Source organism: Acanthochromis polyacanthus, chromosome 10 (assembly GCF_021347895.1).
Source record: "Acanthochromis polyacanthus isolate Apoly-LR-REF ecotype Palm Island chromosome 10, KAUST_Apoly_ChrSc, whole genome shotgun sequence".
Classification (NCBI taxonomy): Eukaryota; Metazoa; Chordata; class Actinopteri; family Pomacentridae; genus Acanthochromis; species Acanthochromis polyacanthus.
Window position 1 is genome coordinate 29,990,516 of NC_067122.1, and position 14,743 is coordinate 30,005,258.

The window sequence follows — 14,743 nt, forward strand, 5'->3', positions numbered from 1 at the left end:
GTTTTTCCTTCTTTAACTGAGGGGTACCAACAATTTTGTCCACGTGTGTAAGTATAAGACTCCCCTTGATAATGTTCAGTACTTTATTTAGTTTGAATATTTGTTGATTAGTTAAATATACATAAATTTGTCAGACCTGACAGGGAAACAAAGAGGCAGGAAGAGAGAAACAAGAAAAGAAAAAGAAAAAACAAACAAAAAAAAACAAAGGGGGATAGAGAAGAGAAAAGGAAGAGTGCAAGAATACGATAATCTTTCATTTGAAACCGACACAACAGACAACAAGCTAGTACACCTTAACAAAGACACAGCGGAAAGCATCCTACGGGTTTTGTTAGGAAACACAGCCAGTAAATATTCAGAACAACTATGTGAAAAGAACAAACTGAGGAAACATGTCTTTTGATATTTTGGCACCAGGATAAACTTAACACCCCACAAGACAACATGGTTGCTATGTCCACATGCAGAGTACGGTGCAATTGTGACTGTGATCATGCAACTATGACCTCTGACCTCCATGAAGGCCAGAAGTGGGCCCGAGAGCCCACAAGACCCAGGCGAGCCAGCAGCGATCCAAGAGCAGAGACCCGAGCCACCAAACCATGAGGACGACCACGGATCGGCCCGGAAGGGGGCAGAGGGAGAACCCGGCCAGGACCCCCAGCGTCCAGCGGGGCCGGGCCCCAGGCGACCAAGACCGGCGGCCGCCGACCCCGCCAGGGGCCGGAGGCCCAGGGTGGACACAGCCCAGGACCCCGGGCCCCAGGCATCCAAGAGGCAACCCCCGGCCCCCCAGGCAGAGGGCCAACATCACCAGGGGAACCGGCCACCCCAGACGGCCACCGGGCATGTCCAAGATCCAGGGGATACCACCCCGCCCCGGCGGCAACCAGAGAACGGGGATGTGAAGAACCCCATTACCCCCACCCCCCTGCGCATGAGTGTTGGTGAGATCTGTGTTGTTTGCAATTAAAATTGGTGGGTAGTAGCTAAGCTGTGCCGGGAGCGGGGTCAACAGGAGGTCCCGCCTACCTGAGCAACCCCGCCCACCTTGCACGGCATGCTGTGTCTCCCAGATGCAGTGTGTGTTATCAGTATTTTGCTGTGTTTTAGTGACTAAGTGTAATTAAAACTTGAGAGGTGAGCCATCAGAGGGTGTAGCGGAGGGGGCCACTTAGATGGCCCCTTCCACCACACCCAGCACAATGAGCACACCTCCCATAACCCTACATGTGTGTGAAAGTGAGCAGAGGAAGTGAGGGGTCCGGGGATGAGGTCTGTAGGGAAGAAAACTTCGCTCCAGAGGGCGAGCCACTAAGGGCAATAGGCATCCCTGTTTCCCAGGCGCCCCCCAGCGCAGGACGAGCCAAGAGCAGCCGCCACCAAGACCGGGGCCCACAGCAACCGCAGCCAGAGACCCGCCAACCAAAGAGGCACGCAGCCACCACACATCAGAAGGCGGAAAGACGAGGGAGGACAGAGGGCAGCAGAAGAGCCCAACCCAGGGCCCACCTCCCCCGGGCCCACCATCCCCAGGCCCACTGCGGACACCCCCCCGAGGGCACAGGACCCCAGTCCCCAGCCCCATCACCCCCACCCCCCCGCTCATGAGTGTTGGTGCGATCTGTGTTGTTTGCAAATAAAATTGGGGGGCAACAGCTAAGCCGCGCTGGGAGCTGGGAGGTCCCGCCTACCCGAGCAACCCCGCCCACCTTACACGACACGCTGTGTCCCCCAGATGCAGTGTGTGTTATCAGTATTTTTGCTGTGTTTACTGACTAAGTGTAATTAAAATTGAGAGGCGAGCCACCAGAGGGTGCAGTGCAGCCGTTACATGGCCTCCTCCACCACACCCAGCGTGATGAGCATGCCTCCCATAGCCCTACGTGTGTGTGAGGGTGAGCAAAGGGGACGAGAGGTCCGGGGATGAGGTCTGTAGGGAGGGGGGCCAGAGGGCGAGCCGCCGAGGGCCACGGGCACCCCCAAGCCGGGAGCAGCCGGCCCCAAGACCAGGACCCACCGCCCCCCCACACACAGACACACACACACACCCAACCCCCCACACCCCCCACACCCCCACACCCTTGCACCCCAGATCCCCGGGCAGCGGCCAGGCACCGACCCAGACCCGCAGCAGCATATCCGGGCCAACCAGGCCCCCCACCCCCAAGGGAGGGGGCAACCCCCAGACGCCCGGACCCAGGGCCCCACATCCCGCCTACCCCAGAACACCCCGACCACCCGGCCCAGGGCCAGGCAGCCACCGGCCCAGGCCCCCCCGGCAACCCAACCCCACCGCCGCCAGAGAGCCCCAACCGCCGCCCCCACCACGACTCCAGACCAGACCAAGCACAAAGCCGCCGCCCCAGCGCGGGAGCCCAGATCCCCACTCCAAGACAGCACCAAGCACCCACAGTCTCCAGGCCCCACGCACCAACATCCAACCGCCAAGGTGGCGAGGCCCCAATTCACCCCTTACATTAGGTGATGGAACTGATCACAGGGGACCAGAGGGAACGAAAATCAGCTAACTGATCCTTTGAACCTGCAGACATTGTCTCGAAGCTGATGTAGTCTAATAAGAGATTCCTATACTGCTTATTGTTCAGATTGTTTTTGGCTTTCCAATTTATAAGGATAGTTTTCTTTGCGATGCATAAGCTGGTGAGAACCATGCATACAGAGTTAGATCCTATGTTGATTTCACCTTGGTCACCTAATAGGCACAGTGTGGGACTTGCAGAAATGTTACATTTAAACCATAATGACAGGTCTTCACATACCTCAAGCCAGAACCTTTGCACAGGTGTGCAGGACCACATGGCATGGCGGTAACTGTCAGTCATGTTATCACTGCAGTGTGAGCAAATATCCGAATGGGACAGACCCATCCTGAACATCCTTTGTCTTGTATAATGAATTCTGTGCAGAATTTTAAATTGTATAAGTTGCATATTTGAGTTCTTTGTCATTTTAAAGGTATTTAAACATATTTGTGACCATGCATTTTGATTAAGGTTACTGGATAGGTCAGCTTCCCATTTTGCTGTAGGAAGAAAGATTGTATCTTCTAGCTTTGATAATATTCTATATAGTTTTGATAATAGTTTGGGGGACGAAGATTTAAGAATTCTTCTACCCTAAGAGGAAGCTGCCAATGTAATTGGGTGAGGGTGTATTTTTTTCCTATAATAGATTTAAGTTGGTGGTATTCTAAAAATTTTGTTTTGCTAATTCCATATTGTGAAGTGAGTGTGTCAAATGACAGAAAGTTACCATCTTCTATGATATGTTCTAACTGTTTTATCCCTTGATTTCTCCAGTGAGTAAAATTTATCATCTTTTTATTTTGCAGAATGTCAGGGTTATTCCAGATTGGTGTAAGTTTACATGGAATGACTGAAGACTTACTTAATTTTAGAAATTCCCACCAAGCCCTTAAAGAGGAGCTGATATTAATGCTTTTGAAACACTGATGAAATTTAATAGTTGTGCTAATAAATGGCAAGTCAGAAATGGCTATGTCTTCACATATTGCTTGCTCTACATCTAGCCATAGCTCATCTACATTACTAGGTTTTAGCCATTTGGAAATATACTGCAACTTACTAGCAAGGAAGTAGTGACTGAAGTTAGGTAAATCCAGTCCACCTCTGTCTTTAGTCTGTTGTAGAGTCTTTAAACTGATACGTGATGGTTTGTTTTTCCAAAGAAATTTGGATATATGTGAGTCCAGTGATTTAAATCAACAGAAGGATGGTTTGGATGGTATCATTGAGAATAGTTAACTTTAGGTAAAACCATCATTTTAATAGTGGCAACTCTCCCCATGAGTGATATGGGTAAGTGCTTCCACCGTAAAAGATCATCCTCTATTGTTTTCAATAACTGAACATAATTTAGTTTTGTAAGTTCTGATATCCTGGGAGAGATATTTATGCCTAAATATCTGAGGTTTCCAGACTGTATAGTGATGTTAGGTATTCTTGGTATGTCACAATTAATAGGCATAGCTGTAGTCTTAGACCAGTTGATAGAATAATCAGATATCAATGAAAATGTATTAATAAGCGTAATTGTCTGGGAGATAGATGATTTGGAGTTATTTAGGAAAAGTAATACATCATCTGCATAAATACTTATTTTATGTTCTATATTGTTGGCTTGGATTCCTCTGATGTCTTTATTTTGTCTTATGGCAGCTGCAAGGGGTTCAATAAAGATGGCGAAAAGTGATGGAGAAAGTGGGCAGCCCTGTCTGGTGCCTCTTTGCAAACAGAAACTTGGAGAAGTCTGGCCATTGGTCTTAACACATGCAGCCGGGTTATTATAAAAGATTTTTATCCAGTCTATAAAAGATGGCCCAAAACCAAATCTATTTAATGTTGCAAACAGAAATTTCCAGTTTACTCGATCAAATGCTTTTTCTGCGTCTAACGAGATAATTGTGGATTCTAAATGATGTATTGTGGAATAATCTATTATGTTAATTAATCTGTGCGTATTCGTAGAAGAATGTCTCCCTGAAGGTATTTTTTGTTTGTTTTTAATTTCTGTTACCATTTTATGAAAGGTGGGAGCCAACATTGTCCAAAATTCTTTATAAAATTCAACTGGATAGCCATCTGGACCTGGTGCTTTATTGTTCGGCATATGCTGCAGAGATTTGTGGAGTTCTTCGACTGACAAAGGAGAATCCAACACCAATCTATTTTCATGTTGTAGTTTTGGTAGAGTAATTGAACTAAAGAACTGATTAATGTCCTCTTCTGTTGTGTTTATATGTGATTTGTATAATCCTTTATAGAAATCTCTAAAGGTATTATTTATCTTATCTGCGTCATGGCTGATGTTTCTATCTGGGTCTTTGACAGCAGAGATTGTTGTTTTCTCTTTGTTTACTTTTAATTGATTGGCCAGAAATTTACCAGATCTATTGCTATGTTCAAAGTTCTCTAAGCGAAGTCTTTGCACCATGAATTTAGTTTTTTTTAATCTATAATTTCATTAAGTTCAAGTTTAGCTTGTCTTTTATATCCTTCAGTGTGTGCTCCTCTGGAGAAACACGATAAGCTTCCTCCAGGGATTGAATTAGAAGTTCTAACTCTGAGATTCTTGAAACCTCTTTCTTTTTCTTATCTGAAGAGAAAGACATTATTTTTCCTCTCAAAACTGCTTTTCCTGCTTCCCACAGAACACACGCTGATGTTTCTGGCAAGTCGTTATCTTCTAGATATATAGACCATTCTCTTTTAACATAGCTGATAAATTCGGAATCTTTAAGTAATGATGTGTTAAATCTCCAGTTTGTAGTTGGGGGTTTATTATTCTTATTTTTAAGAGTGAATGATACAGGTGCATGATCGCTGATGGTAATGGGATGGATTTTGATTTCTGAAATATCATTCATCAGTGTGTTGCTAATTAAAAAATAATCTAGTCTAGAGTAAGAACGATGAGCTGAAGAAAAGAATGTGTATTCTCTTACGGTAGGATGATGAGAGCGCCACGCATCACAAAGACCAAAATCCTTCATATATTGTTGAACTGTTTCTGAGGATTGCCACACTCGCTGGTTTTCTGTGGTACTGTGCCTGTCCATTCCCGGGTCACATACCATGTTGAAGTCCCCTCCTATAATCAGTGCGTTATTTGAGTAACCATTAAGTGAAGTGAAGAGGGAGTGAAAAAAGGAGGGGTCATCAACATTTGGTCCATATACATTCACAATGCACAGTTTAACATTTTGGATGGATAATACAACTATAATAAATCTGCCTTGTGGGTCTGCAATTGTGCTATCAATACCAAAGTTTAGTCTTTTATTTATAAGGACTGCTACTCCTCTTTGCCTGGAATTATAACAGGCTGAGTGCACATGTAGAAACTGTGCTGATGGAAGAAGATCCAATGATGAATTTGATAAATGAGTTTCCTGCAATAAGACCACGTCTGCTTGTAAATTCTGCAGTTGCCAATTGATTTTCAGTCTCTTTTCCCCTGTACCAGCTCCACACACATTCCAAGTGACAAACCTTAGTGTGTTCATGACTGAGCAACTAAAGTAAGTGCGACATGCATATTACCAGAGCTTATATCTAAAAGGGGCCACATACGTGCATACATGCCAGCTAAGTGTGCATTCTGAGTCACCATGTTAAATATTTTCAAACGTGGTTGTGCTGTTCCAACATGCTTTAAGTAAATGTGTTTATGTGAGCTGTGTATAGTGCTGATGTGTGTCAACAAATTCCTATTCTCATGTCTGTGTGTGAGGTTTAAATGATTATAACAGGTGAAATAATGGTGAACTGTGAAAAAGTGAAGAAAAGTGAAACGAATAACAGTGAAAAAAATAAAATATTATTTAACTAGAAAAGCACTCAGAGAGCGCAGACCTCCGCCAGGCCATCTCTCAATTGTACAGATGAGCAATCATCATCGGAGTTTGTTTGTCTGTCTGTCTGTCTGTCTGTTTGTCTGTCTGTTAACAGCATCACTCAAAAAGTTATGGACGGATTTTCACCACATGTTTACAGAATGTCCGGAAGAGCAAAAGTAACAATCGATTAGGTTTTGGCGGTGATCCGGATCACCGTCTGGATCCAGGATTTTTTGAAGGACTCTGCACAATTGAGAGATGGCCCATCTCTCATAGGTGCGCTGAGAGAGCAGCTCATCCACTCTTGAACCAGTGAATTAAAATCATCCATGGAGTAACCGGGGGCTTGGATGAAGGTGTGCTCGCCTTTGCCACTCTCCAAATCCACAACTCGGTGCTTGATATCAGCTGTGTTAATGCTCAGGAGAATGCAGAATGCTACGGACGCCACAGAACATAAAGACGAGATTATGTTCAGCGCTGTTGTGCGGCAATATTGTTGCTTGTGAGACGCCACTTCTTTCGCCATTTTCGCCTCCACGCACTTAGATGCTCCTCTTGCCTCCCCGATCTCCATTTAACTACAACTACACACGCCGTTGAGAGCAAACCGCATCTGGCGCAGAGTGACGAATTTAGTGGTACACTATCTCTTCATGCGTGCGTGTGTTTGTAAGTGTGCGACGCAGCGCACAGTGGTTGTATGGTGGCAGCGGCGGACAGACGAGCACTGCGCGTCTCCTGGCGGCCATCTCTCAATTGTACAGAGTCCTTCAAAAAAATCCTGGATCCAGACGGTGATCCGGATCACCTCCAAAATCTAATCAATTGTTACATTTGCTCTTCCGGATATCCTGTACAAATTTGGTGAAAATCCGTCCATGATGGCCATCTCTCCAATTATACAGAGTCCTTCAAAAAAATTCTGGATCCAGACGGTGATCCGGATCACCTCCAAAATCGAATCAATTGTTACTTTTGCTCTTCTGGACATTCTGTAAAATTTTGGTGAAAATCCGTCCATGACTTTTTGAGTTATGCTGTTAACAGACAAACAGACAAACTCTGGTGATTACATAACCTCCTGGCGGAGGTATAAAGGGCATTGGTGCTGTGAACAGTGCAGTGAAGACGGGAATTAAATTTAGTATTAATTATTTTATGGCAGTGTTATGTATAATGACATTGTGAGTGAGATCAAGCACATCACCTGACATCAGAAGAGCCACGGAGTGGTATTCCGGTCGCGGTGCAGTTGACCGTTGATAAATAATTTGTCCACCGCGATGACAGCACGAGAGCCTTCAGCTATAGCTTTCTTCCTGATGGGGAACAGGACTCTGCGCCGGTCCAGGATCTCTTTAGGGAACTGATCGTTAACGCCGAAGTTGGTTCCCTTCAGCTCCCAGCCCTGACGCTTCACCTGCTCCTTCTGCTTGTAGTTAGCAAACTTCGCTATGATGGGTCTCGGCCTGTGCTCTCCGGGTCGTTTCCCTCCGAGACGGTGCACTCTGTGGAAAGCGATGTTTTTAATGGTTTCCTCCAGGAGCTTCAGGTGAGTCTGGATGAAATTCTTCACCGTCGACTCGGGGTCTTCCTCCGTCTGTTCCGGGATTCCAGAGAGCACCAGGTTGTCTCTCATGCTCCGGGACTGGAGATCAATCACAGTTTCTTTAATTTTTTTATTTTCTTCTCATAGTCGGGTGAACCCCTTGGTGAGGGATTTTACCGACTCTCTGAGGCTCGTGTTGTCCGTCGTCAGCTTCTCCACTTGCTGCTGGCTGAATTCCAGGGACTGGTGTATAGCCTGGAATTCCTGATAGAGCACTTCCAGCAGGCTCAAACGGGCGTCGAGACTGGACAATTTCTTATCTATAGAGACAAGAACATCCGTCGAATAGGAAGTAGTTGGGTGGATATAACATAATAAAACACTAAAATAAAGAATAAAATAAAATAAAATAAATAAATATTAATTAAATAAAATAAAAAATAAAACAAAAATGTATGTGTTTTGCACTTATTGAAAGTTGTATAAAACCAAAGAATTCAACTGAGAAGTCATGACTGACTCAGGGCAGTTGTGAGCAACAACCATGTGACCAAAATCCCGACACTTTTCGGGTGAACCTTTCATTTCATTTTCAATAAATTTTATTTACCAGTTCAGGGGCCGTTTACACGAGGACCATCCTAACAGAAAACGCAAAAGTGGTGTCTTGTCATTTCATGTTTAGACGAGCGGTTTTGAAGGAAATCTGCGTATATACGGTGACTCTGTAGTGTGTGGAATTCGATTGGATATGCATGCCAGGCAGCTGGGTGGCGCTGTGATAAAACTCTGCCATGTCTATGCGCATGCTTACTTTTCGGATCTCCGCCGCGGTAAATGTTCATGAATGGAATCTGTACAGATTCTGTACGTTTGTTGGTACGACTCCTGTAGTGTACATAGAGCTGCCAGAGTTGCTTGAAGGTACGAAGGATGGAAATAATCACACATCTTTGTTTACGTCCTTGTACCGGCCGGCAAACCAAAGCACGTATGTGACATAATCGCGTGCGTGACGTGGTCAGATCTCGGCAAAGTTTTGCGTTTTGCTGTTTAGACAGAAACGTAACGGCGGAGCGTTTTCTACTTTTCCACTCTGGAGGCCGGTTTCAAATTTTGCGTTTTCAAGCCCCCAAAACGCCGTCCTCGTATAAACGGTAGGGTGTTTTGTTGAAATATTTTGCAGTTTTCACCTGCAAGCGTCCTCGTGTAAACGGCCCCTCAAATGTGTCATCTCAAGACACTTCAATTAGAAAAGAAAAGATAAAATTATAGAGAGAAAACCAACAAATCCAAAGTTTCCTTTGGATTCTCTGTCTGAGCAAGTGTCATAGACTGCATAGATTCAAGCAATTTCTTACCAGCAATCAAAAGACTTGGTTTCCACTGTTAAAAAAAAATAAAAAAAAACACCCAAACATGGATTAAGCAATAAGGGAAATTTATTTCCTACATCTAAAACAACAACCCAAAATAAAATAATTTCTTAAAAAAGAATGGACTAAAATCCTACGGAGCTCTATTAAAAACAGTCCTGTTGGGGGGGGCATCAGACCAAATAAAACAGAGCACACTGGTCTTTTTGAGGCTATGCTTATCTTGGCCGGTGCAATAGTCTTTTTAGGGGAATCTTCTCAGGGGGACAGGCGACGCAGGTCGATGAGTGACGTGCAGTACACTTCCTCCTTGGGCCTCCGTACCTCCGAGTCCTCCTCACGGCTGGTCCCGACGTACTGCAGCGCTGTGGAAGAGGGAGCGTCACTCAATTTTCGGCACACCAGAAAAACAACCAACCACACACACACTGCTGGGTAGGATGGCTCGCATCCCTTCACTTATCTGGGAATCTGCGTTGTATCAATCCTCCTCGGCGTCCGTCGCTCCCTTCAGCCCTCAGCTCCTGCCTCCGTGCAGCCACGACCCGACTCAGTCTGCCTCCGTCCTCTCCCCTCGAACCGGCACTGCTTACTGCATGTAGCGTGGAGTTTCTTTGGCTCAGTCCACTGTCGTGTCGCTCCACTTTGTCTCCGTCTGTCCCCAGTTCTCCTCGCAGCCGCTCTCTGTTACTCCTCTGCTTCCTCTTCCCCCCACGCTCTGCCTTTCTCACACGTGTGTCCCTCTTTTCTTCATCAGCTCAGGTAGCTCTGTCCAATCAATGGCAGTCTCCATCTAATCAGTCCCAGCTGTACTCACTAATTACAACTCACAAAAAAGGAAAGAAGATCACTCCACCCAGTAAACAATTAACATGCACACTCAAAAAAACCCATGCAACTACAAAATAAAAACTCAACAAAAATATCAAAACGAACACTCAAAACAAAACCATGCAACTACAAAATACAAACTCAATAACAAAAAATACAACTGGTACTGTGACACAAGCACTTGGCGACAGTGGGGAGGTAAAACTCCCTTTTTCAGGAAGAACCCTCCAGCAGAACCAGGCTCAGACAGGGCGGCCATCTGCCTCGACCGGTTGGGGTGAGGGTAAAGGGGAGAGAGAACAGGATAGTAGATAGAGAGAATAGGATAGTAGATAGAAAACAGACAGACAAAGCACAAGAGAATGATTAATTATAGACAAAATCCCAACAAATCCTTTGGATTTGCACTCGGAGACAGTAGGGAGGGGCTGCTCAGTGGAGTAGTGGTTAGCACTTTCGCCTTGCAGCTAGAAGATCCCTGGTTCGAATCCTGGGGTGGGCCTGGGATCTTTCTGCATGGAGTTTGAATGTTGTCCCTGAGCATGCGTGGGTTTTCTCCGGGCACTCCGGCTTCCTCCCACAGTCCCAAAAATATGCTGAGGTTAAGTGAGTACTCTAAATTGCCCGTAGGTGTGAATGCGAGTGTGATTGTTCGTCTGTGTATGTAGCTCTGCGACAGACTGGTGACCTGTCCAGGGTGTCCCCTGCCTTCGCCTGAGTCAGCTGGGATAGGCTTCAGCACCCCCCGCGACCCTAATGAGGATAAAGCGGTGTATAGAGGATGGATGGATGGACAGTAGGGAGGAACAACTCCCTTCTAACAAGAAGAATCCTCTGGCAGAACCAGCCTCTGAGAGTGTGGCCATTTGCCTCGACCGGTTGGGGTGAGGGGAAAGAAGAGTGAGAACAGGATACAAGTCTCCTCCTGTTCTCTCTCCCTGGCTGTGCTGGGTGGAGACAGCCCACGGCTGGCTCCACTTAGTAATCAGCATTACTCCAGATCACGAGCAGCTGTGCGTGACCAGTCAACCTACAATCTGCAACAAAAGACCGGTTCCTGCTTCCACACCCTGCCAGATCATAAACTCTGCTCATGGAGTCAGTTTCCCTCTTGCCACGTATGTACTCTGTAAGTTTTCTAGTCCACCCTTTTATGCAGTTTGACCCAGCTGCTCGGTTCGCCTCCTGTCATCGTTGGATTGTTCTGTGTGTTACCTTTTGGACTCCTGGTTCTGTCGATCGTCTCCTGCCCCTGTTGGATTATTCTGTGGGTTACCTTGGATTGCTGGTTCTGCCGATCGTCTCCTGTTCCTGTTGGATTATTCGGTGGGTTACCTTTGGACTCCTGGTTCCGTCATTCATCTGGCCGACCGGCCTCACTGTCCCCCCAGCTCTACAGTCTGTTGGTTTCCTCTCCCCTGCAACCGAACCACCACCCGGCTCGCTTCAACAGAATCTCCAAGCCGCCGCTCCGCTCACCTCTGCCAAACCTCCGTCTACTCCCAGCCGCCACACCCACGCCAGGCCACGGCGATCACCTGCCGTCATCCCCTGGCTCCGCTGCCCTCACCTACAACTCTGAAGACAGCTGACCCCCCAGGACTCTGCTCCCCCACCCTCGTCTCCCCCAGAATTCTCTATTAAATCTGCTTAATCCTGTCTCAGCCTGCTCTGTGTGTTCTCTGCTTGGGTTCAACAATTTAGCATTTCTTAACAAAACTCATGAGATCAAAACAAAAGAGAACAATAAACCCAGCGAAGGATACTGAAGTCAGGAACTGTTAGTCCGAAATGTGAATCCAGTCCATCAGTGCTGCTCAGTTCATCACATCGGACACACCGCAGCAGCAGAACGTCTTCTTTATCCAAGAGAAGACGTGTTGGAAGCAGTTCTTCTTCTTTGTCTTCCTCTGCTCTTCTCACTGACCTCAGTGTCTTCATCATTACTATCCTTGCTGTCTCAGTGTCAGCATTGTCACTGTCCTCATACTCACTGCTCTTCAGGTCACTGCCCTCATCAGGCAAGCCTGTCAGGTTAATTCTGTTTTTAGGGTCTGCAGGCTTAACCATGATGGACAGGCTGGTGGCGGGTCTAGGTTCATCGCTAAAAAAGGAAACATACACTGTTGGGTTTATATCCGACAATCAGAGAATGTAAACATGGAAATCAACAAAAGTCCATATCAGTCTTTTGTCACCTGCTGGGCTGCTAATGTCTCACAACCTGTGTACAAAGTAAATAGTAACACACTTACCAACTGCTGGTGGGGGAGCTGCTTCTGAGGTAGCTTTTGGTGATAAAGGGATGGTTGAGGATACCACTGGGGGTGATTCTGTCGTCCTCATCCCACTGAAGCATCGCCTTCAGCAGCTCGATGCACTCCCTCCTCTCATCAGCCTCTGCTGGGTTGTCCGTCTCAGAGCACACCTGGTGCAGAAAACATTTTGAAAGTCCAACAGTGGTCAAATCACCTTCCACCGTGAAATGTGAATATCATAAATGAACGTGACTTTTCAGCAACTAGCTGCTGCTTCCTAAACTACCTACCGTTTTCATTTCATCCAGAGAGTCGAACTTGTAAACTGTGTGGTAGGAGTAGACGAGATCGGTCCCAAAATAATCTATAGGTGTCTGAAAGAAGAAAACAATGATGCTTACTAAAGTCTTTATCTTATTGAGTGAGTAAAGATCAGAGGTAAAATCACAGTAGGAGTTTTGTACCTTCAGCCGCCACCAACCATTTGGCATTCTCTGAAAAAATAATCGTGATCTCCGGCCAGCATCGATGAGATATTGCGGCGGCAGACCCAGCAGATGGATCATATGTCGGAGCTGCAGACAAAACATAACACCATGTTAGACCTGAAGCTATTCCTCTGACAGCTTCTAACGTGTTTCAGCTGCAGTAATTTACTCACTGTCCCGTATTCTGAGTCTGATCCGAAGAGACAATTTTGAGTCATCATCCTGGCCATCACGCAGCCTAATAGGCTGTATTGGCTGAACGAGATTGTGTTGGTTCATTCCACTCACGTGGATCTACATGAACTCTGCTTTATAAGATATATCTATTGCTAATTAGTACCCAAAAAAAGTTTCTACTCACCGTTTCCGTCATTTTTTAGTAATTACCATTTTTGTGTCGGTCTTTTTTTTACTGTGGCGTAGTGATATTTACACGGACGGACTAGGATTTGCAGTGCGTGCAGCGGTTTTTGGTCACGTGGACCAAGAGGAGCCGAGTTCTGTTGCTGTAGTATCAGAGCAAAACAACATGGCGTCGACTGTATCTACCACAGATACGAGCAAAGATGACAAAAAGACAAGGAAACCGCCTTCAAAAGTCACTAAAAAAGGATCGAAACAATGTTATATGCATCTCACAGATGTCCAGGGCAAAGATGTGCAGGACTTTACACAGAAACGGTGGGAAACTTACACAACCTGCGTTTAGGCTGTATTGGGACCATGGAAAAAGTGCCTAGAAAGTGAATTTCGCTCCACTACGCTGGATCTATGTGTTCAATGCATTTTTTCATAGGCAATACCGTTCTAGACTCTGGGTTAACAGTTCTACTCAGAATATTTGTGTTAGGGTTGTGTGAAGGAGCTCAAGTGCAGGAAATAACAGACGGAAAGTAAGATGTTAAAAGGAGATTTATTCTCAACTCAAAAACTACAAATCCCAAGTAGGGGACTACAATCTCGAATTACTCAACTCAGAACTACAAATCCCATGTGGGGAACTACATTCATTATTCAGGAAGAAACGTCTCAAGAAAACACAGCGTAGACTAGCGGATCGAAGGTCAAATAGCAATACGGCTAAATACAAACTCCAAAGTTCTCAAGAAAGTTCTGATTCTTACGAAGGTCCAAAAGGTCTAACTCAAATTAATCAAACAACGATCTTAGCTTTCAAAAACGAACAAATAATTCTAAGTTCCAAAATTTTACACAAGCTAGAATGCTCGGACTGGGTTCCTGCGGTGGAGAGCAGCTTGGCAGCCCAATGGTTGGAGCGGCTGGAGAATGTTGCCAAAGGTAGTTGAACTGACACCAGGCTTCAGGAGCTACACAGTCAAGTTTCCTCTAGTTGAAGATAGGCAGAGTAGTATGGGGGTGATCCAAGACGATAAACAGTTAGAAGCAGCTGGTCCGGGAACTGAGATAGAAGAGAGGAGAATGGAGTTAGTTCAAGCCATGCTATTGTTAGAGGTGTGAATGGCTGGCTGAGCGTCTTTACAGGTGGAGTTACAATCCGGCACTGAGTGGGAGGACAGCCCGGTCTCACGGGGATTCGTGAAACTGTCACGTCAGTTTTTGTTTCGGTTTCGTGCGCACCAACACGATGTCGTCATGTTTTTCGTGCCGCTCACCACGAGCGAAACCCGCTGTGGTAATCACATCTGGAAGTGGTTTATACCGGCGGATTCATGACGATCTAAGCTGTCCATTGGCGTCTGCGGCCGCCGCTGCGGCCGCCGCTTCGGCCGCCGCTTTGGCCGCAGGACATTCTTTAAATTCCTATGCAAATTCGGCGGATTCATGGCGATTTAAGCTGTCCATCAGCGTTTGCGGCCGCCAGACATCCGGCC

General features: G+C 46.1%; 1 protein-coding gene across 1 annotated transcript; it reads right to left on the minus strand.

Annotated features, from left to right (window-relative positions):
• Positions 1–9,361: 9,361 nt before the first annotated feature.
• LOC110947777 (homeodomain-interacting protein kinase 1-like) lies at positions 9,362–13,187 on the minus strand. Its single transcript, XM_051954220.1, has 5 exons — positions 13,064–13,187; positions 12,867–12,977; positions 12,693–12,776; positions 12,400–12,572; positions 9,362–12,248 (listed from the first exon to the last, which is right to left on the minus strand). Exons 1-5 carry the CDS (start codon positions 13,118–13,120, stop codon positions 11,873–11,875), a joined length of 801 nt encoding a protein of 266 aa, XP_051810180.1. The 5' UTR covers positions 13,121–13,187; the 3' UTR covers positions 9,362–11,872.
• Between the last annotated feature and the right edge of the window lie 1,556 nt (positions 13,188–14,743).